At 46.7% G+C, this 22,097-nt stretch overlaps 1 protein-coding gene across 9 annotated transcripts in view; it reads left to right on the plus strand.

Moving 5' to 3' along the window:
- Positions 1-22,097, plus strand: part of akap13 (A-kinase anchoring protein 13) — a 95,906-nt gene that overhangs the window by 71,036 nt on the left and 2,773 nt on the right. Inside the window, exons 11-38 of one of the 9 annotated variants that reach the window (XM_020456351.2) lie at positions 261-637; positions 1,322-1,378; positions 2,148-2,207; positions 3,253-3,421; positions 3,616-3,715; positions 4,690-4,800; positions 7,022-7,064; positions 7,187-7,301; positions 9,150-9,306; positions 11,757-11,824; positions 12,104-12,167; positions 12,533-12,686; positions 12,931-13,043; positions 13,443-13,589; positions 13,794-14,047; positions 14,185-14,310; positions 14,518-14,635; positions 14,816-15,067; positions 15,284-15,360; positions 15,861-16,042; positions 16,463-16,545; positions 16,656-16,856; positions 19,524-19,688; positions 19,796-19,866; positions 20,403-20,447; positions 20,739-20,786; positions 20,915-21,379; positions 21,650-21,986. In XM_020456351.2, coding sequence (XP_020311940.1) covers positions 261-637; positions 1,322-1,378; positions 2,148-2,207; positions 3,253-3,421; positions 3,616-3,715; positions 4,690-4,800; positions 7,022-7,064; positions 7,187-7,301; positions 9,150-9,306; positions 11,757-11,824; positions 12,104-12,167; positions 12,533-12,686; positions 12,931-13,043; positions 13,443-13,589; positions 13,794-14,047; positions 14,185-14,310; positions 14,518-14,635; positions 14,816-15,067; positions 15,284-15,360; positions 15,861-16,042; positions 16,463-16,545; positions 16,656-16,856; positions 19,524-19,688; positions 19,796-19,866; positions 20,403-20,447; positions 20,739-20,786; positions 20,915-21,379; positions 21,650-21,986 — 4,159 coding nt within the window. Of the gene's footprint in view, positions 1-260; positions 638-1,321; positions 1,379-2,147; positions 2,208-3,252; positions 3,422-3,615; positions 3,716-4,689; positions 4,801-7,021; positions 7,065-7,186; positions 7,302-9,149; positions 9,307-11,756; positions 11,825-12,103; positions 12,168-12,532; positions 12,687-12,930; positions 13,044-13,442; positions 13,590-13,793; positions 14,048-14,184; positions 14,311-14,517; positions 14,636-14,815; positions 15,068-15,283; positions 15,361-15,860; positions 16,043-16,462; positions 16,546-16,655; positions 16,857-19,523; positions 19,689-19,795; positions 19,867-20,402; positions 20,448-20,735; positions 20,787-20,914; positions 21,380-21,649; positions 21,987-22,097 lie in introns of all 9 variants that reach the window. The other 8 variants (XM_020456349.2, XM_020456352.2, XM_020456350.2 and 5 more) reach the window with 8 other exon arrangements.

Genomic DNA, 22,097 nt, shown 5'->3' on the forward strand with positions numbered 1-22,097 from the left:
GTCCGTTTTATTTTTGAATTGCAATATCCCCTCAAATAAAGTTACCTTGGATGGTTTTGAAGTATGGTGTTTTTACACAGCTGCAACTTAATTTGATCACTAATTCATACCCCGTTCTCCCATGACCACCTCTCTTTGTCTTCATACTTGATGCAAAAGAAGCGCTCCCTCTTTTTTGGACCCAAATATAATGCCTTTGAGTTGTGTTGACTTTGACTCGAGTGGTTAACAGGGTCTCTCTGGGTCCTCTCTGTCCCCAGGCTGTGGATGGGCCAAGGGATAGCACCAGCGGGGTGTCAGTGTCCTTCTCCTCCGTAGACGACGTGGCCAGTGTGGGTCCCCTCAGCGCCAGCTCTCAGGGCAGTGTAGGTCCCCTAAGTGTCTCCTCCCTGGGCAGCGTGGGCCCTCCTTGGGCCGGGGCGGGGGCGGTGGGAACTCGGACCAGCTGGAGCTCTGGAGACACCTGGCAGACAACAGGGAAGGGAGGAGAGGAGGAGGAGAGGAAAGACAAGCTGACAGAGGTGCCTGTATGCTCTGCCGTCATGCGCCCGTGTATCCGTTCGCTCTCTCCGTTCCGCCGGCACAGCTGGGGCCCGGGGAAGAATCCCGAAGGAGAAACAGACGTGAACCAACGCAGGTGAGTCCTCTTAGACCCAGACACTGACCTCTTACATGTACCCCACACACACACACTCACATAAACATACAGTACTCCCCAGGAAGGATAGCTATGGTGGTAAAACGTCATCATCTGTGTGAACCATACGCCGCCAACTCCTACAGTATTCTGACTTGTCCTCAGTATGATTATATCTATTGTGGTGCCACTTGAGACTCTGGTAGCCTGGGAAGTACAGTGTACAGAGATGAGACTAGGACAGAGACTGGCTCCCAGAGGAGTGGTCCTCATACGGCCGTGTGTGTGTGTGTGTGTGTGTGTTCTGTGCTTGTCCCTCAGAGGGCCTGTGTACAGTATAGTCAGCCTGGAGGCTCCTCTGTGTAAGTGGACTTTGTGGGAAAGGCCTGGTCCCAGTCAAAGGTTAAACACTGACCTCTGACCTCCTTCAACAGCTGCGCGAGCTGTTTGCGAAGTACTGTACCATCACTCCTCTGACATCACTCATTCTGCTCAATGTTTCAGTCTGCGACACTGAGACACTATCCGGAGGCTTGACTTGAATAGCCTTTGTTTTTATTGCTACCAATTACTTCTCGCTCATTTTCACCCATTTGGTCATGTATTGTACTGTCAGTGCTCCCATCTCTCTCTGTCCATCCCACCTCTCCTGTCTTCTGATCATCTCTCCATTCATCTTCTCAGTTCGTTGCGAAGTCAAGGGGAGGGGAAGCCTCGAAAGCCAACGTTTCATAGGAGAAGGTACCACACTGTTATTTCTCAATGTTTCCATTCTGACTCTCCCTGGTGTGTTGCAATTACGGGAAGAAAATGCTAAACCTACTTTTACCTCTATCACACATATGCTATGGAAAAGTCCTTTCTAAAACAGTACGAGAGTACTGTCAAATTATGTCTGGAGAGAGTGGAAACCAAGCAAAAATTATTTTCCCCCCCAATAAAATACTTTATCAAACCACTCCCAATGGGGGGAAAAAAGCCTACCTTTTACTGCAGTGGGCTAAATCATTGTCATTGTAAATAAGAATTTGTTCTTAACTGACTTGCCTAGTTAAATAAATAAAATAAATAATTAGTCAGGGTCACAGAGTTTTTCTTGGTAGTCTTAAACAAATCTACTTTGAAACAAAAGTATACACCTCATACACATGGTTGTGGGCTTAAAAGGAAGACACCTTTACCATGTCAGATATAGAGTTGAAATATATTCCATTTTGAGTTTGCATCCCAATATTATACTTTATATACATCACAGAAGACTGAAATATAACAAAACCATTTGCCATAGAAGAAACATCAGATTTCTTGTGTAAAAAAAGAAAATAATGTTTATTAATGATGAAATAAATGAACAATATTAATAACATCCGACTGCAGGATTAATCATTAACCCACCACTTTCACCTTTGACCCCCACCCTTCACCCTGTAATAACGTCACCCTGTTTCTCCCTTTGTCCACCCATTTCTCATGTCCCTCTCCATCCCTCTCCCTGGCATCTCCCTGTCAGTATGAGCTGGTGTCCCTCCAACATCCCCCCTCCTCACCCGGAACAGATTGATAGCAGAAGGTATGCCATCACTGTGTGTCAACTAACTGGGAGAGAAATAAAGATGGAAAGAATGCACTGACAGTATAGGAGGATTAACAAGATGAGAGATACAAAAGAGACGGGAGCCTCTGCATGTTCTGCGCTCTGTGCGGGATGTACTGTATCTGGCTTGGTGTGTGTCACTGCTGCTTTCACTGTGGTCCCTTTGTCTTTGTCACTTTGTTGGTCGGTCGTGGTCGACCTCAGGGATGCAGTCACTTCTCTTCTGCCTCTCTCGCTCTGGCTCACTCTCAGAGACAAGGAAGCTAGAATTTAGAGAGGAAGCATCAAGCATCTTTAGAACAATCGTATTTTACTGCTACACTGCTGGTTAACTATGGCAAAGCTTAAAACAACCAGTACAAGCATCGTCATCAGTGAGCCGTACATGTGAGTTGTGGTTTTAGTTCAGTTACCTCGCTTGGCAGCTTCAGTGAGAGGACCAATCATCACACAGTCGGGAACGAGGTGCTAGTTTTTTTGTACACCAATACTGAATGCTGATTTCTTATACATTCATGATCTCAAGTGTGTTATTTGATAGCTGTTATTTAACATGAATTGTTCTGTTGTCTTAAATGTTCTACACTTTTTAATCAACTAAACTAAAGGTTGCCAACCTGAAATTGAAGCTTTGGGGGGAAATAATTTATTATGCTTCAGTTATTTGCCCTTTATATTATGTTTAGGTTTGCATGTATGTGTTCCTTCCTGTTTGTGCTGGTGTTCATTTATTCCTCTTTGGCTATACATGCTTTCCTTCCTTCCTTCCTCCCATCACCTCCTCACTGCCGTCCTGCAGGGATCTAGTTCAGTGTCTACATGTGCATGTACTTGTGCCCTACACTTGTCTGGTTTCAGTTTTGAACCAGCTGATTGATCATCTGCCTGGAGCACGAGGATCTGCTGGGTGTGAATTCACTGCCTGCCTGTGGTTTAAACATCTCTCGGGGCGTTAGTATCTATTGTCCCGACGCAAAATGCTTTCAGTAACTCACACAGTTTTGTTGTGTTGTGGCTGCAGTTACAGTTTGGAGGGCCTGGCTGGAGAGGAGGATGCTGGGAAGGCTTCCGCCGACGTGGGGAGCGCTGGACGTGTGACCCGCCTGGACAGTGAGGAGAGAGGCTCGCTTCTGTCCCTAACAGAGGAGCAGGAGTCAGACCTTGGCGACTGCAGCAGCCTCGACAGCCAGGTATGTGTCCAGGCTTATCTTTACCATAGGGGTCCTGTGTCTTGCTTGCGCAAAGATTTGCGCAATCGCCGAATCTTTGCAACTTCCCGTGTAGAGTGGCTCTCTGTATGTATGCCCAGTAGTTGAGTCAAATTGTGTTTTATTTGATTGCAGACAGCTCACTGATCACTCTCTCTCTCTCTCCTCTATTTCAGCTATCAGGGAGAGTTCTGCCTGTGAGACGTCCCCTCATACCTCACCAAGCGCTCACCAAGTCGGTGTCCATGCTGGCCATCAGTCACAGAGACCTGGACGGTGAGGCTCACTCTAACACGTTAACACTTTCTCTGGGTTCCCCTCTACAGCACACATGTTAAACTCATTCCACGGAGGGCCTTGGTGTATGCGAGTGTTTCGCTCCACCCTTGTACTTAAAGGTCACTGATTAGTAAGGAACTCCCCTCACCTTGTACTGAAGTGGGCTACATTAGTGTCACAGTGTTTCTTGGTAGTCTTACAGAAATCTACTTAGAAACAAAAGTATACACCTCACACATATGGTTATGGGCTTAAAGAAAAGATGTTGAAATGGATTCAATTTTGAGTTTGAATTGCAATATTACACTTTATATACATTGCAGAAGACTGAAATATGACATAGAAACACAGGATTTTCAGTGTAAAAAAAAAACAATGTTTATTAATGATACAATTATGGAGAATATGAATAACGTTCCACCCATGAGGCCACTAGAGGGCGAGTTGGTCATGTGAATGGGAAGCCTTTTTAAACCTGCAGACCCTGCCCTCTGTGGAATGAGTTTGACCCCCCCTGCCCTACAGCCTTCTCTCTGTCTGTGGTGGCATGGTGGCACAAAAGGCCAGGCCTCTATCTATCCAACTATCAAGTCTCCTGTCACCTGCTGTTTCCAACCTCATCCTTCAGGTCCATTTTCCCTCTGTACCTCTGCTGTTCATTTTCCAGACAGTTGACAGGGACAGCATCCAATCAGGTGGTTAGTTCACTCTCTCAATCCCAATCTCCTCTGGGGCTAACAGAGGCTACTGTTACAGCTTCTCCTTACTATCACTGGGGGCGGGGATTTCTCCCTTCTCTGGTTTCCCTGTCCCTTTGTGTGGGGTGTCACTCATTCAATCACTTGGTTAGGGAATGAGGTCAAGTCTGTGTAGGGCTCATTTGATCACTTGGAAGGCATTGAGGTTCGGCCCAGGTTCTTGTGCTCATTTAACGCGTGATTTGATGTCTTTTGTACCCTTGAACTGGATAGCGAGCGGACGGACTCGACCAAAGAGACGCATCTCCTTCTCCTTCAGCATCCCCAAATCTAGAACATTCTTTTCTATTGGCTCTTCCTCCAGTGATGAGGAGGAGGTTGTGAGTAAGTACTGTACAGCTCCCAGAATGCCCTGAGTGCCCACCTAGCCCCTGGCTGCTTCCTGTGTAGTGTGCCTCTTCTTCTGCCCGTGTCACTAAACGGACATCACATCCCGCTAAACTCTAAATCCAACCCTAATCTCTGTTTGGTCCCCTCCCCTTAACAGGGTCAATGTCTCTGAAGTTGTAGACAAGTCATTTGGTTTGAGAGAAATTCAACATGTACATAGCTTTTATTTTCAAAGAAGTAGGTTCTCATCTGCAGTCACCAACACTGAACAGGTGATCAGATATGCACTGGTAATGAAAGTCGATCTAGTGAAAATTCAAGCAAAGTGTTTGTGAATAGAATAAGACAATTGCTTCCACATAGACTATTAGGTCTTGTAAATTGGGCGAGTGTGACCAGTGCACTAATTGTGTCTGTTAAGTTATTGTGCTCTATGTTATTTTCTGACTATGGCTTCATCTATTTTATGAAAGAAATGCCTACAGCTTAGTTCTGAAAATCTTGGTTACCAAGACCAGGACTGAAGAAGAATGAAAGGATTATTCCAAACCATGTCCATGTTTTTCATTTCAGTCTAATTCAAAATAAATAAATACAAATCCGCCAAGATGTTCACATATTTATTAAATGTTCATGAAACAGTCAAGGACAAGATTGACTCTTTTGTCCTTTTAAGAGCGTTGTATTTATGAACGATTTGTACACGGCTGAAAACCTAGCAACAGCAGCAGACTCAATGAGGTCTTTTATACGAATAAATACTGCAGCTTCAGAGTAAAAAAGCCCTCTGCAGTCCAGTCAGCCATCATCATCATCATCATCATTCATCATTCATCATTCAGCCCTTAATGAATATCTGCAGGAGACGCCCATGACCCCAGAATCTATTTCCCACTATTGGTATTGAACGGAGGCTAAAGAATCAGCGTTCTCCTAGCACAGATTTCCCCAGGTCCCCAAGTAGCCCTTTTCCTATTGTATTTGACATGGCTGCCATGCATATTATGTCCCTCCTGTGAGTTTTCCATATATTTCTTCCCCTTTTTCTTTCCATCACTTCTATTTATTCCCTCTAGCCTCCATTCTTTGAAATCCACATAAACACATTTCAAAGTGTTCCTTTTGGGCTTCACAGCTGCTAAAAAGGATTGAGTTTCCTTTTAGGAAATTTCACTGCTGCTTTCACACTCCTTTGAGCCTCGTAAGAACGGCTTGTATATTATTTTGGGGGCGAACGATAGGAAGAAAATCCCTGGCCGGGCCGTTACTGGGGGATGACGTGACGTTTCAGAGGGCTTTTGCGGCTCTAGCGTTTCAGAGGGCTTTCGCGGCTCTAGCGTTTCAGAGCTGCAGCTTAAGAATTGTAAGAGATGTTGCATGGCAGTTTTTGAAAATGTCTCTGTGTTTGTCACGTGATGTGTGCCTTATTGAGCTTTGCTGGAGGACTGTGTTTGTCACGTGATGTGTGCCTTATTGAGCTTTGCTGGAGGACTGTGTTTGTCACGTGATGTGTGCCTTATTGAGCTTTGCTGGAGGACTGTGTTTGTCACGTGAAGTGTGCCTTATTGAGCTTTGCTGGAGGACTGTGTTTGTCACGTGATGTGTGCCTTATTGAGCTTTGCTGGAGGACTGTGTTTGTCACGTGAAGTGTGCCTTATTGAGCTTTGCTGGAGGACTGTGTTTGTCACGTGATGTGTGCCTTATTGAGCTTTGCTGGAGGACTGTGTTTGTCACGTGAAGTGTGCCTTATTGAGCTTTGCTGGAGGACTGTGTTTTGCCCTTAGTAACTTTCTTTATTACTGGCCGCCCATGACTACTGCTCTAAATATATGCTGTCTATTGTTCACATTCGGTAGTGTATGTATTTTTGGGGGGGCTTGATGTGAATTGGCTATGTCCTTAACCATATTACCCAGTGTGCAATTCCACATGTAACCCGTCTTACCAAGTACCCACTGGTTCAGTTGGATGTTTGTACAAATGTGTTATGTGATATCACCTCTGCTTGGAAATGTCTTGTAATGATTATGTAATATGTCATTTATACATGTACTGAACCACAATTCTGATAAAAAAATATGACAAGCCTGTTTCATGGTTATATACTGTAAGTCTATGATATTTTACAGAGGAATTCCAGTCTGTAATTTCAATGTTATTTCAACATGCTTCCATTGGTCCAGCTCATCACCCCCTCTCTCTATTTCTACCGTAGGAATGGGATCCTACTCCAGCACCTCTGGATCACTAGAGTACAGGTACGACAGAGGCTTTCTTTTCAATGGGGCCTTTCTTACAATGTGTACTCTGATTGCTATTTCTCCAGCAGAACAAGTGTAAATGGCCGTATGTTCAGTGCATTTTTCCTTGTCTGGTTCAGCATCTCTGAGGAGGACCCGGGTCCCCTACGGAGTTACACTGAGGGGAGACAAGGGACCAAGGTCAGCCGCACTTTCAGTTACCTCAAGAGCAAAATGAGTACTAAGAAGAACAAGGTGAGTCTGTCCATTCAGCATTTCCTCCTCCTCCTCCTGCTTCTCTTCCTTTCCTCCTCCATTTCCTCCTCTCCTCCTCCTCCTGCCTCTTCCTTTCCTCCTCCATTTCCTCCTCTCCTCCTCCTCCTGCTTCTCTTCCTTTCCTCCTCCTCCTCCATTTCCTCCTCCTCCTCCACTTCCTACACTAGCAGAGCACAGAGCCTGGCTCAGAATTGTATGTGAGAGGATAAATCAAGTTGTATTGGTTAATTGAATTGAAGAAGCCCCAGTAGTACATTTTCACTCTGACCCTAGCGCTATTGTTCCCTCTTGGTCTTTCTGACGTTAAATCAAATGGATTATTAGGTGTTCAAAGGCTTCTCAATACATACAGTTCTATGGATACATTTATACAGAGTACATGTATTCAGAAGGGATTTACAGTATCTTTCTGTTAGGTAAGTGTATCCGTCTGTGAGGTGTGAGTAGCAGAGCGAGGCGCCTGTTCTGCACGCAGTAGGGAAGTCAAACAGGAAACAGAGGCATGCTGTGGTCTTTCTCAAAAAGCCGTCTGTATGGCATCACTGCTTCTGCGAAAACAAACCACTCTCTTAGACTTAATTCTACCATGTTTCCTGATAACATTACAGTGAAAAACAGTCACGCCCAGGTCATGCATCAACACAGTTCTCATGTGATTTTATTTCCCTGTGATTGTATCCCCAAAAATACATTTGATTTCCATTAAGACTTGTTCATACTTGAAAGTATGTACATTGTACATACTGTAGAAATATTTGCTGAGATTGCGAGCCAGAGGCCGGAAGCTGCAGTGGGGCTGCTGTGTAACAGAGACGGCAGAATACAGCAGTGCAGAGGCACAGCACAGATCCTCCCTCCACCAACCCCCTCATCCTACACATGGTATCTCACTTCCTCCTGGTGGGCTGATGGCTGGCGTCATGGGAACGCCAGTGTTCTGTCTGTAGAGGCTGTAGCGCCTTTTGTTCCAGACCAGCGAAGAGACAGACTGTTACTGTAATGTTGTGTAGACGTCTCCTGGCACACGGTCGCTCCCTGAAGCTGAGGGCTGAGGCAGGACAGGATGAGGTAGGGGATATTGGTCATTTGGGACTTCTGGGAAGAAACCGGGAGTTGTTAGTCACCATAATGTACTTAGTCACTAACTACTGCATGTCGAAGGTGTGCCTCGCACTTTCCCAATGTCACTTTTTACTGTATTTGTTTATCATATCTACTAGTTTATTTCTATGACGTCGAACGGTGCAGGGTTTTCGTTGGCAGCCTGTGACTTGTGTCTTGATGAGAAGGGGAAGAAGTGTCTCCAGCCTCGTTGTTTAGAGTTGACTAGTGCCTGGCTCACGGCTCAGATGGGATCACATCATGATACACTCTCTTCTCACCACACATTCTTCCCTCTTTCAGGAGAATTGATTTTAGAATCTTATTTAGGTTGAGTCAGAATCATAGTATATTGGTTGTTTCCTGTACCCGTCATGAATTAGTGTCTATCTGTACAATACACCCGATAGTGTGTTTTCTGTCAGCCCGGTGTATTGTATGTGGTTTCGTTGATATACTGTAACCGTTTGTCGGAATTAGACTTCTAGATAGAAAATACGGAAATATTAGGAATGGGTTTTTGAGACTGTCAAAACACATGCCGTTTTGACTAGTGGTCAATGATGTCAGCATACTTCCTCAGTATATCTTTGTGCATCACGTCTTTGGCTAACTATTATCCAAGCGTGAGATCTATTTGCAAGACCTTGATTGCTTAACTACCGAAAGCATCACTGTGCTTTGACTCAGATAATTGATGGCGTTTTGTCTTTGTATCTCTAACAGGAGAAGGACAAAGATAAGAGTCAGGGTAAGGAGAAAGACTCCAAGGAGAAGAAGACCCTGAACGGCCATCTCTTCAGCTCTGTGAACCCAGCCCCCTCCACAACCTGCCACCAGTGCAACAAACCCATCAACACTAAAGAAGCCTTCCTCTGTACCAGTAAGACACCCCCTCCTCTTCTGTAAACCACTTCCTCCTCCTCCTCTTCTTCTTCTTCCTCCTCAACCAGCCCACGTCAGGTGTTATGAGAGACCAGACTCCACAGTACACAACGTTTTCATTTTGTTCCGGGGTAAGAGACACTGCTCTAGTTTTATTAACCCCTCAAAACCCCTATTTCTTTACATGGTGGTTATATAGGTCTGTGATTGGTGCTGCTCTGAACAATCACCTTGGGTTTCTACCTGTAGGTTTTCAGGGACCCAAGCTGTGTTTGCAGTCATTGTGTATCTGGTGATGGAACGTCCTACTTTGGCTCCAAGCCATGTGATAAAATGGGGACTGCTTACTATATTCAGTTCCCTGAAACGGCCTAGTCAGCTTCTCTAGTTGAGAAAGTCCATACTAAGCAAAACACAGGAAATCCTACACGCCGAGGGTCTGTCTGAGGAGAACTTAAGAGGATGTTGTTTATTTTGGGGCCAACAGAAGTGGACGTATAGAACCTCTCTGTCACGGCAGTATGTACATTCCTGCCACCATCTTTGTATGGACAGCAGCTTGCATTAGAACAGCAGAGCCTAGTTCCCAAGCCTAGTTCTCAAACTCTTTTGTTTGTTGTCAGTCTGTCTGAAGTGTGATGGACTGGGTGGGTCTGTCCCAGTGAACAGGGGGTGGGTGGTTAGATGGAACCAGGGACAGGGGACGGATGTGGCCCCCGGCCCAGCTAGTCCCCTCAGTCTTTCACTGGGTTGCATCACCCTGCCCCTGACACAGCTGGGAGAAGTCAGCTCTGCTCTTACAGCTCGGTTCTGTCTCTCTGCACTTTGCTGTGTGGTGACGAACATCCTGTCTGTCTGTCTGTCTGTCTGTCTGTCTGTCTGTCTGTCTGTCTGTCTCACACACACTAGCGGAGGATCCTGTACTGTAAACCCTAAATTAGGTTTACGTGGCACATTTCTCAGAAGTGACTTAGTTTTAGACATGCAGTGTTTCACAGCATTGCGGCCCACATAGGGTTTGACGAGCACGGACCTAGATTTAAAACAAGCCCTTAGTTTTGACAATTGACCTAGTTATTCAGAGGTACCTTGATCAGTGACAGATCCTCGCCTCTATCTCCTAGCTAGAAAGTCAAATAGGGCTTTGTGGAGAGTGAGGGAGTTTGGTCTGAAATATAAACAAATAGAGTTTCTTCTAATGGACACCTGCCTCCTCTCTCTGTTCTCTCGGCTTAACTTTGAGAGATTCAGTCTGTCAGGATCTGTGTTTGACACACAATCAAAACAACTCCCACAAGCTGGCCACGGAAATATTGAAGGGCACACACCCTGTTGCACAACACAATCCCCTCTCACTGTTTAGGACCTCCATCTGGGAGAGCGCAACAGCCTGTTCATTGTTGTCTTCCTTCCCTTCTGTTCCCTCCCCAAAGTGTTGTTGTTGTGTTTGTTGGATGGGCTGGAGGTGAAGAGGAACTCTTTGAACTCAATGGCCTTTTTATACTCAACATTAATCCCGGATTCTTCTGTTAGTCATTGTGTTGCTTTTATGTGGGTAGATGAGCTGTTTTTTTGATGGCGCCTGCATTTTCTCAGCGTTTTCAGATTAGAGTTTCCTGTTTCTATAGTTTAGGGTGGTTCAAAGAGGCAGTGTTGATTTGGTATGAGTCACGTGATGCAGGTGAAACGAAGCTGTGTTGATTTGGTATGAGTCACGTGATGCAGGTGAAACGAAGCTGTGTTGACTTGGTATGAGTCACGTGATGCAGGTGAAACGAAGCTGTGTTGACTTGGTATGAGTCACGTGATGCAGGTGAACGACGCTGTGTTGACTTGGTATGAGTCACGTGATGCAGGTGAAACGACGCTGTGTTGACTTGGTATGAGTCACGTGATGCAGGTGAAACGACGCTGTGTTGACTTGGTATGAGTCACGCGATGCAGGTGAAACGACGCTGTGTTGACTTGGTATGAGTCACATGATGCAGGTGAACGAAGCTGTGTTGACTTGGTATGAGTCACATGATGCAGGTGAAACAAAGCTGTGTTGACTTGGTATGAGTCACATGATGCAGGTGAACGAAGCTGTGTTGACTTGGTATGAGTCACATGATGCAGGTGAAACAAAGCTGTTTTGACTTGGTATGAGTCACATGATGCAGGTGAAACGAAGCTGTGTTGACTTGGTATGAGTCACGTGATGCAGGTGAAACGAAGCTGTGTTGACTTGGTATGAGTCACATGATGCAGGTGAAACGAAGCTGTGTTGACTTGGTATGAGTCACGCGATGCAGGTATAAGGTTGTATTTTTTTCTACTTACATTAGAATCACAGTATTCTGTCCCGTGAGATGAGTGGAGGCTTTTTCTGCAGTGTTTGACCGATTGTTCGACCGATTGTTCGACCAACTCTTTGTCCTAATGTTGTTTTTCTTCTGATCGTTTCAGACTGCAATGCACAGGTCCATAAGGGCTGCAGAGACAGTCTTCCTGTGTGTGTCCAGGTCAAAATGAAGGTAACGTTTGGCTCTGCTCTGTCTGTAATGCATCTCAACTCACATCTACAATGTGTCTTCACTCACACACACACAGGAACAGAATGTGCCTGCCCTGTTGGAGCTAGAAACACAAGCATTTCCCTACACCCGTAATAACATCTGCTAAACATGCGCATGTGACCAATACAATTTGATTTGATCAGTCTCTGTCTAACGTGTGAATGAATGGGTAACAGGCTTGTTATTGGCATTGATTTAGCGTAATACGTGACACTGCATTTCCGTTGTGTTTTTCAGCAGCAGAAGCAGCAGACCGTGGTAGATTCTGCGTCCGTGTCCGGAGTCATGTTGAGAAGTAAATGTAATACATACTTCTCTGTCCACTAATTCCATGTCTGTCTTTCTGATCAAACCTGTGTCCATGTCTGTGATCTGGCTGCTGAGGGGAGGACGGCTCACAATAATGGCCGGAATGCGGTTAATGGAACGGTATCAAACGTGTGGTTTTCATGTGTTTGATACCATTCCATTCAGTCCATTACGAGCCGTCCTCCCTTCAGCAGCCTCCACTGATTCTCAAGTACTGCATGTATGTATTCTCAACTACTGCATGTATATTTGTAAGTACAGTACGTTTGTGTCCATGTGCAGTAGGCTGCCTGTGCATTTATGTGCACCCACACCTCCACGAAATATATATATACTAATTTCTGTGTTTGTGATCAGCCACGTCGGCGGCGTCTCGGGAGCGTCCGTGGTCTGCCATCTTGCCCCCTGACGACCAGGCCATGGTCATGGTGGCGCCGGTGGTGCCTCGCAGGAATACCAGCATCCTCTCCAGCAACCTGTCCAAGAGCATCTCCATCAGCAACATTGCAGGGTGAGACACAACACCACTCAACCAGCAACCAGTTCACCATCGCCCCCTTCACATACTCGGCTTGTACATTCTCATGCCGACGAGCTCATTAACACTACTGGACCTGTTCTATCACAAGTGTCTTGTCTAATGCATTGTACCGCAATTGTGCAGCCGGAGTGTGTAAGGGACTTGTGTTTTCACTCTCATAGCCCCTCCTTCACTAACTCTGTTTCTCTCTCACCTCGTCTGTCTGTCCGTGCAGGCCACTGATGGACGAGATGCCTCTGAAGGGCCTGAAGTACCTGTCCCAGTCCACAGACTCACTACACAAGATCTCCAAGGTCAACGAGTCCACTGAGTCTCTCACCGATGAAGGTGAGTTACCCTGAGAGACCCCAAGTCACAGAGCCTGTATTGTCTAATCATGTTCCCCAAGTCACAGAGCCTGTATTGTCTAATCATGTTCCCCCATCATTGCCTGTATTGTCTAACCATGTTCCCCCATCATTGCCTGTATTGTCTACTCATGTTCCACCATCATTGCCTGTATTGTCTAATCATGTTCCCAGGCTCGCTTCAAATGAGTGAGCAAATGTGAAACGCATACAACATGTTCAGATTGCCTCCGATGTTTTCAATTGTTTTATTTCAATGTTTTAATGCATTGTATTGATCCTCGCTCAATAACGAACCGTGTATGTGTAGGAGCGTGCTCGTCTGCTCACGGTGAACACCGTACAGCAAGCCCTCATGTGCTCCTGTCTGTTGCCGTAGGGACTGAAATGATGGACAGCCAGCTGATGGGGGAGTTTGAGGCGGAGTCCAAGGATCTGGAGGCGGACTCCTGGACCTTCACTGTGGACAAGAAGTATGTGAAGGGGCTCAAGAAGGAGGTGGTCAAGAGACAGGACGTCATCTATGGTAGGAGGACACTGTCGCGCTACCACTCATGCCATCTCACCGGGATACACTTTGTTTTCGTTCACGCAATTGATTTGAGATGTTATCATATCATCAGCGTGGCGGGTTAGGATATCGGTTACTCAGTACAAACGCAATCGTAGGGTGCTGTTCATTGGGAATTCACTCTATAACCCCTCATCTTTAACCATATATCCTCTCCAGAGCTGGTCCAGACAGAGATGCACCACGTGCGGACGCTGAGGATCATGTCTGAGGTGTACAGTAAGGGCCTGCAGAAGGAGGTGCAACTGGATACCCAGGTGGTGGAGCGAGTGTTCCCCATGCTGGACGAGCTCCTGGAACTACACACACACTTCTTCGCACACCTCCTGGAACTCAAGCGGAAATCGTCCATCGAGGGCCGGGACGACGGTAGCTTCCTCATCCGCAAGATAGGAGACGTGCTCGTCTCACAGGTCAGCATGGGGGGTGGGGGACTCGGGAGTTTAGATGACGTTGTGGAAATGTTGTGGGAATGTTGTGGAAATGTTGATTATTAGGCTAATCGGTTTGTTGGTATTAATCTCACGGGATTTTCTTGTGTGGTGTTCAGTTCTCGGGTCCCAATGCCGACCGCATGAAGAAAGTCTATGGGAAATTCTGCAGCCGCCACAACGAGGCGGTCAACTTCTATAAGGAGCTTCACACCAAAGACAAACGCTTCCAAGCCTTTATCAAGGTATGGTGTCAGCATGATGTTTGTTTACCCATCCTAGTCTCACCATTATAATGTATGGAAAATAATACCTCTCTCCACCAGGGGGTGCCAACACTCTGTTGTGATTTATTTTTTTTGCATTTAAACACACATTGACATCTGCTAAAGTCATCATTAAGACATTGTATGAAGCACTATATGAGTATCTCTATTTTATTTGTTTATCAGAAAAAGATGAGCAGCACAATCGTCCGAAGACTAGGCATCCCAGAGTGCATCTTATTAGTGACACAGCGAATAACCAAGTACCCTGTGTTACTACAGAGGATACTGCAGCACACAAAAGGTGAGAGACACCTCCTGTGAGTCTTATAATTGCACCTCTACTGAGCATTGTTATATAGTGTTATTCTTTATGCTATGAATGCCACTTGGTAGCAGAAAGAACCGCGATGGAGATTGTTGGGAAGTCTTGACCTCTGTACAATATGTATTGAAGTGACATGCTGATCTTTGACATGTGCAGAGAACGAGGAGGACCATGACGATATAACCCAGGCTCTGAGGCTGGTGAAGGAGATTCTAAATGCGGTGGACAGCAAGGTGAACGAACACGACAAGAAGAAACGGTTAAAAGAGGTGTACAGCCGTACGGACAGCAAGTCCATTCAGAGGATGAAGAGCGGCCAGATGTTTGCACGGGAGGACCTGGTGCGAGGCAGGCGGCTGCTGCATGACGGACCACTGCAGCTCAAGAACTCTGCAGGCAGGCTAAAGGGTACGGCACCAGCCTCATTTATCACGGTCTCCCTCTCTTTCTTGCTCTCTCCTGTCTATCCTCTCAATCCGTTTCTCTTTCTCCATCTCCTCCCTTTCTCATCCTCTCCTCTCTATCTGTATTTTTCTTGCCCTTCTCTCCCACTCTTTTATCGCTCTACCCCCCCCCCCCCCCCCTTCTCTCCTCCACTGATCCCGACTCTGTTATTTTCCACAGATGTCCAGGCCATGCTGCTGTCTGACGTGTTTGTGTTCCTCCAGGAGAAAGACCAGAAATATGTCTTTGCCTCACTGGTATGTTATGTTTGTTATTCATCGTGTATTATGCACATTGTTCCCTATGGTGCCACACGCTGTAGTATTTCTACCTCTAAGAATTCATTAAAAAAAACATGTTTTTTTTTTACAATACAAGTATTAGTTTACTGCAAGATGAGCTTGCTCTGCTGTTACAATACAGGTGTATCTATGTTTTTCCAGCTATATTGTGTAAGACTGGCACACAAGGCTATTGTATGGTAGATGCACGTTTTAATGACATTGGCATGGTTACACTCTTGGCAGAATTTTGCTATCCTGCAGTTTTTTAAATCGTTCAGTGGAGATTGGAGTTTTCATTCAGTTCCCTTTTCCTTGGGCTAAACATTGCATTTCCCCAAAGTAGCTTCCATAGAAACCTCCCACTGGTCTATACATCCTTCAATAGAACTCTGGTCTAAACATCCTTCCTCCTGCTCCTTCCCTCTCTCTCTTCCCGCCTCTCCCTCTGTCTTTCCCCTCCTCCCATCCCTCAGGACCAGCGGTCGACGGTGATCTCCCTGCAGAAGCTGATTGTGCGAGAGGTGGCTAACGAGGAGAGGGGTCTCTTCCTGATCACAGCAGGCATAGAGAAGCCAGAGATGGTGGAGGTATTGGCCAGCACCAAGGAGGAACGCAACACCTGGATGCAACTCATACAGGACGCCATGCACTCCATGTGAGTCAGTTAGACAGGAACACACATGGATATAGAAATACTTGAATGGGAGAAGCCCCTCAGACCACAGCAATTCTATTATTCTTGAATATGTCACACACATTGTATATCCACAGATACAGTATAGAGCATATTAGCTTGACACTACATTTACGTTGACATTTTAGTCATTTAGCAGATGCTCTTATCCAGAGTGAATTACAGTTAGTGCATTCATCTTACGATAGCTAGGTGGGACAACCACATATCACAGTCATTGTAAGTACATTTCTCCTCAATAAAGAAGCTATAAGCAAAGTCAGTGCTAGTAGGGAAAAAAGTAAAGACCTGAGTGTTAGTTTACAACAAAAAAAAATGTTTTATATCGTTTTTTTCCCATGCAGTGTAAATGGTTTGATAACTGGTTATGTATGTGAACAGAGAGAAGGATGACGATGAGGGTATCCCCAGTGAGACGGAGGAAGACAAGAGACTGCTGGAGACCAAAGCACGGGAGATGAGAGGTAAAACCTGTTCTCTTTTGTTCTGCTAACCATTTGTCCCAAAGCGGTGGTCAGTGGCGTGATAGACGGGTAATAACCACAGTGGGTCTCTCTCTGTCTGTTCCTCTCAGAGCTGCTGAGGAAGAAGGACGAGCAGATCGTGTGTCTGTTGGAGGAGAAGGTTAAGGTGTTCAGGGACATGTGTGAGGGAGGCAGTGGCCCGGCGGAGGAGACCAGCCCAGCCCAGTCCATCAGGACCAAGATGCTGTTCAGAGCCACCCCAGACTACGTCACCAAGGGAGAGCCCATCATGAAGGATGCCCTGAGGGAAGGTGAGTCAAGAGTGGACGGTCGGCTGCCCAGAGACCACACACACAACACAGGTGACCCTTTATCCAATCACTGGTGACCTATTGAATTACTTGGTCACATGGCCCAACCAGTGATTTTCCCCTGAAGACACACAGAACCAATCAGAAGTAATCAGGGAATTACCTGAAAATCCCCTTTATATAATATAATGCCAGTAGCAGCTGAAAGACCAGGGCAGAGAGATTACAGAATACTGCTGAAAACACGTTTTTGACCTAAGTCAGAGTGATATATGGTTACTTGTCATAGTTATTTATATCCTTGTTTTTCCTCTGCAGACAGGGATGGAATCAATGCATAAATGTAATCTGATTTAGCTGTGTAGAAAGAAAACAAATGGATTGCTTTAATGCAGCAGGTTGAGTAATGGGCCAGATATTGATATTTTCCTCCTTTTCTCCTCCCTAAGTAAGCCAGTTTATGTAGGTCTGACCGGGTTGCTTCAGCTGATAGAGTAGTGTGTGTAGTAGTCTTTACTGAAATCGTACAGTACGATGTGTGTGCGTGTGCGTACATGTAACCAGGCAATGGTCACAAGACCTGGCAAATAGCATTGATAAACAGCACACAACTGTGAATGATTTTATGTCACGGCACTGCAAGAATACAGCACCAGAGTAGAGGTCTGCGCGGGCCTGATATCTTCATCCCGCACCGCCCGCTCCCTCCTGCTTTTCATCCCGCACCGCCCGCACCCACTGCTTTTCATCCCGCACCCGCCGCTCCCACTGCTTTTAATCCCGCACCGCCTGCTCCCACTGCTTTTCATCCGCACCGCTGCTCCCACCGCTTTTCATCCCGCACCGCCCGCTCCCACCGCTTTTCATCCCGCACCGCCCGCTCCCACCGCTTTTCATCCCGCACCGCCCGCTCCCTCCTGCTTTTCATCCCGCACCACCCGCTCCCTCCTGCTTTTCATCCCGCACCGCCCGCTCCCTCCTGCTTTTCATCCCGCACCGCCCGCTCCCTCCTGCTTTTCATCCCGCACCGCCCGCTCCCTCCTGCTTTTCATCCCGCACCGCCCGCTCCCACTGCTTTTCATCCCGCACTGCCCGCACCCACTGCTTTTCATCCCGCACCGCCCACACCCACTGCTTTTCATCCCGCACCGCCCACTCCCTCCTGCTGGCTTTCTGCCCAACTCTCATCCGCTCCCGCAAGAACTTGTTGCGAACCCAACCGCTCTCGCAATGTTATTTAGGGCATATGTGACGCAGCTCACTTGCCAGCCACTTGCCAGCCACAAAATATGCAAAAACAAAAAGTGGAAAAATAACCAAAGAAATAGGTTAAATTACCAGATATTCTCACGTGGCTTATTATATTAGGCCATCGGTATTACTGGACTATATCAGCCAATAGGCTAGACGAGAGCTATGTCTTATAGCCAACCTTTTAGGAGCGGAGTGTGTTCCAGACGGGAACAAATGTGAGTTATTAATATGTATGTCTAGGCAATGTAGTAAACTATAGGCTAATCATATTTAGGAAGATAATGTCTCTGGAAAGATAACTGCCCGATGTTTCTCCACCCATACATAGGCTATAGCCTCTACTGTAGGCTATTTGATTGAGACCACACGCTCACCAGATCTCGCATGTGCTGTACGGCTACTGAACTTGAAGCAGCAAGTCTGATAAGTGCGGGACACTTGCGCTACGTTTGGCATATTTGTATATACCCAGAGTCAGATAAATGAGTAACCAATATTTATTGAAAACGCTCATTCACCATGGTAGCCCATATGCATGCTTTGCGCACAGCTCCTCCTGGGCTGTTCTTGTCTATTAATGTTTTCTGTGGACCCCAGGAGGAGAAGCTGCTGTTTTCGCAACACCTAATGGGGATCCTAATAAAATACCAGATACACTCAAGAAAAACTCAAATTGCTGAAATTAGTCAATGAAATCAATGATGAGAGAATATTCAGATGAACTGATTACCTCATAGTTGAAGATGAACAGCCTACTACTTACTTTAAAACCACCATACCACTAGTTTACTTATAATGGTTTGACGTCTGGTAAAACAAATGTCTTGAGAACATCGTACATAAATCCTAACATGGTCCTCCCACTTGCAGAAAAACCACATGAATAGGATGATCAGATGTTTTGACTGCAGCTCGACTCACTTTGGCTGAGCGCCGTCCACTTCTTTCCGTTATCAATATTTATTTACAGACACTGTAGTAAACCACAGCCTGATCATAGTTAAGTTCATTTCCTTGGAAAGATAACCACTGTCTGATGTTCAGCCCATGCATAGGCAACCTACTCTATTTAATTGAGACCACACATACACTAGGCACACTTGATCTCACACGCCACACTAGGAGAGGTAGGCTACTGAAGTTGAAGCAGCGAATTCTGAGAGTGTATGAATAACGTGAAAAATATGTTATTTTAATACAATGTGTAGGCTAACACATACAAGGCAGAAATACTATTTTTTTTCTAATATTCTGCACCAAAAAAAAAAGTATTAATCCTGCAGTTGTCTGAGCGCCTGCCCTCTCCCGCCCTCAGCATGAAAAATGCAAACCACGCCGCAATGATCTCTATAGCCCTCTACACCAGAGTGCAGGACCTATCTTCACGGGTGTGGTTTGTTTGTTTCGTTTCAGTGGAGACTCTCCATGTGCTGGTGAATGGCAGTCTAGGCGGGGCCGTGGGGCAGCAGGTGTCCAGTACCCAGGATGCATCGGGGGGTAGTGTGGGGCCGGTTTGTCTGCCTCGTCGCGCTGAGACCTTCGGAGGCTTCGACAGCCACCAGATGAACATCTCCAAGAGTAAGAACACCTCCCTCTCTCCCGATGTACCATGACTGGCTGTCGTACTGCAGCTGACTGTCGTTAACAGTAGCTGTGGGCTAAAGGTGTCCTCTTTTTCTGTCCAGACGGAGAGAAAGAAGAGGGGGAGGACTCATTAGACCTTCGGAGGACTGAGTCAGACAGTGTGTTGAAGAAGGTAATTACAACTAAGCTCAGAGATGTGTGTATGTGTGTGTGTGAGTGAGACACAGTAAAGGATGCACGCACAACACACACCCACCACAATGCACACACATAAACACACACACACCACGCACACACAGTGCACTTTGTGCATGAACTTTACATTCTTTTGAACTCTCCTAACCCATGCCATCAGGAGGGATTTAAACTGAGCTGTGTCTCAATAGGCCTGCTTCTGCCCATCACCACCACTGACATTAACAGACAGACATTAGCCCGGCCCTGGGCCCTGGACTGAGGTCTGAGCTAAGCTGAGGAAGTCCATATCGTTAAGGCTCCATTAGGCTAGGTGATGCCCCTGGGCCGGGCTGTGTGGGAGCAGCCCTGTGCTTTGAACGCCTGTAATCTCCTCTGCTCAGGCCCAGGCCTCTCCGGCAGGCAGGTGGGATCAAGCTCTTCCTCCGAGGGGGTGATTAACATGGCCCCTTGCCTCAGTAGCTCCTTAATATCTCAGTAACTAACTGCAGCTGTGCTTGTCTTTATCCACAGGGGGGCAACAACAACCTATTGCTGCTGCTCAAGAGGAACAGTGAGGTAGGTCTGACTCCCACGCTATGTTACACTACCAGCATACTGTACATCCCTGACTGGCTGACTGGCTGTGTGAGAGAGGCATTACTACTTGCTCCCACGGCTCTATTGTCTCTGCTGGACAGCGCTATGCAGTAGGTTATTTCATAGGAAGTAATTTATTGTATTTATTGTATTTATTTATTTATTGTATTTTATTGTATTTATTGTAATTTATTGTATTTATGTGTACCTACTGTGTAACCATATGCAGAAGTGAAGTGTTTTATCATCTCTCTTCCTGACTAATAGCAGGTCCTCCACAGTGTCACATATCTCCATGATCTCCTCAACACGCTGCAGGTACGGACACTCTTCCTCACATCTCCTCTCTGGTTAGACCACAAAGAGCTGCTAACCAGGCACACAGACACACACGCGATCCATTAGTATAGGGGATAAAACTGTTTACATCCGTGTGTGCTCTGCAGGCAGTGGTGGTTCAGCAGGACACCTTCATCGAGGACCAGCGTCATGCTCTGGCTGAGCGGCCAGCCTCCCGCCACTCCTCCACCTCCTCCCTGTCCTCCTCCTCCTCGCGGCCCAACTCCCTGATCGAGCAGGAGAAGCAGCGCAGCCTGGAGAAGCAGAGGCAGGAGGTGGCCAACCTGCAGCGCCAGCAGGCGGCCCACGCCGACGAGAGGAGGAGGAGGGAGAGGGAGTGGGAGGTGAGGGAGTCGGGGCTGAGCGACAGGGAGGCGCAGGTGAAAGAGCAGGACGAGGAGACGTTGAGGAGGCGCGGGCAGCTGGAGGAGGAGAGGCAGGAGCTGCAGAAGAGGAAGGAGGAGTATCAGAGGGATCTGGAGAGGCTGAGGGACGCCCAGAGGAAGCTGGACAGAGACAGGGATACTCTGCGGCGGGAGGCTGAGATGGTGGAGCAGATGAAAAAGGCTGAGGTGAGCTAGAACAGTTGGTTCTGCAATCCCACCGTGCTGCTCATTGCTCTCTGTCTGCCACCTTATACTACTGCGCTCCAGAAAGGACGTATTATGCTATTATGTGACAGCGTTTTTACCACAAATGACTACACATACATTATTTAGTGATGCCCTTAGAATAACTCTTTACTTACTGCTTACCCTAACCTCCACCTGGGCTCAAGCCTGAGCTTCTAATCCTAAAGCTAACTATTTTTCTTGTTGCGTGGTGTTTGATTTGATCGGTAGGCAGAGCAGGCACACAGGACCCAGCGGACGCCCTCCTCCACCTCAGAGGAGTCCATGAAGTTCCAGAGTTCCACCTCTCTGGATAAAGAGCCTGGTGTAGGGGAGGCAGAGCTGTCCTCCTCCCCCGCCACCAAAGAACCCTTTCTCAGGATGGGCTCCAAGAGGAAAGGGAAGAACCTGAACCCCTTCTCGTCCTCTTCCTCCAACGCCAGCTCTAAGGCCCAGAGCAGCACAGAGGGCCAGAACCAAATCCCCAACCGCCTGATGCAGCTGGCCATGACCAAGGACAAGAAGGAGAAGAAGAAGAAGAAGGGGAAAGGACAGCAGTCACAGCCAGGTACAACAAGCAGCACACAGTCTTTGTAAGGAAAATAGAGCCACGGTAAAAGTCTACTTACCTGTGCTAGACACTGAGGGATGTTGTTACAGTGTAGTCTTAATTCAATTA

Source organism: Oncorhynchus kisutch, linkage group LG22, assembly GCF_002021735.2.
Source record: "Oncorhynchus kisutch isolate 150728-3 linkage group LG22, Okis_V2, whole genome shotgun sequence".
Taxonomy (NCBI): Eukaryota; Metazoa; Chordata; class Actinopteri; order Salmoniformes; family Salmonidae; genus Oncorhynchus; species Oncorhynchus kisutch.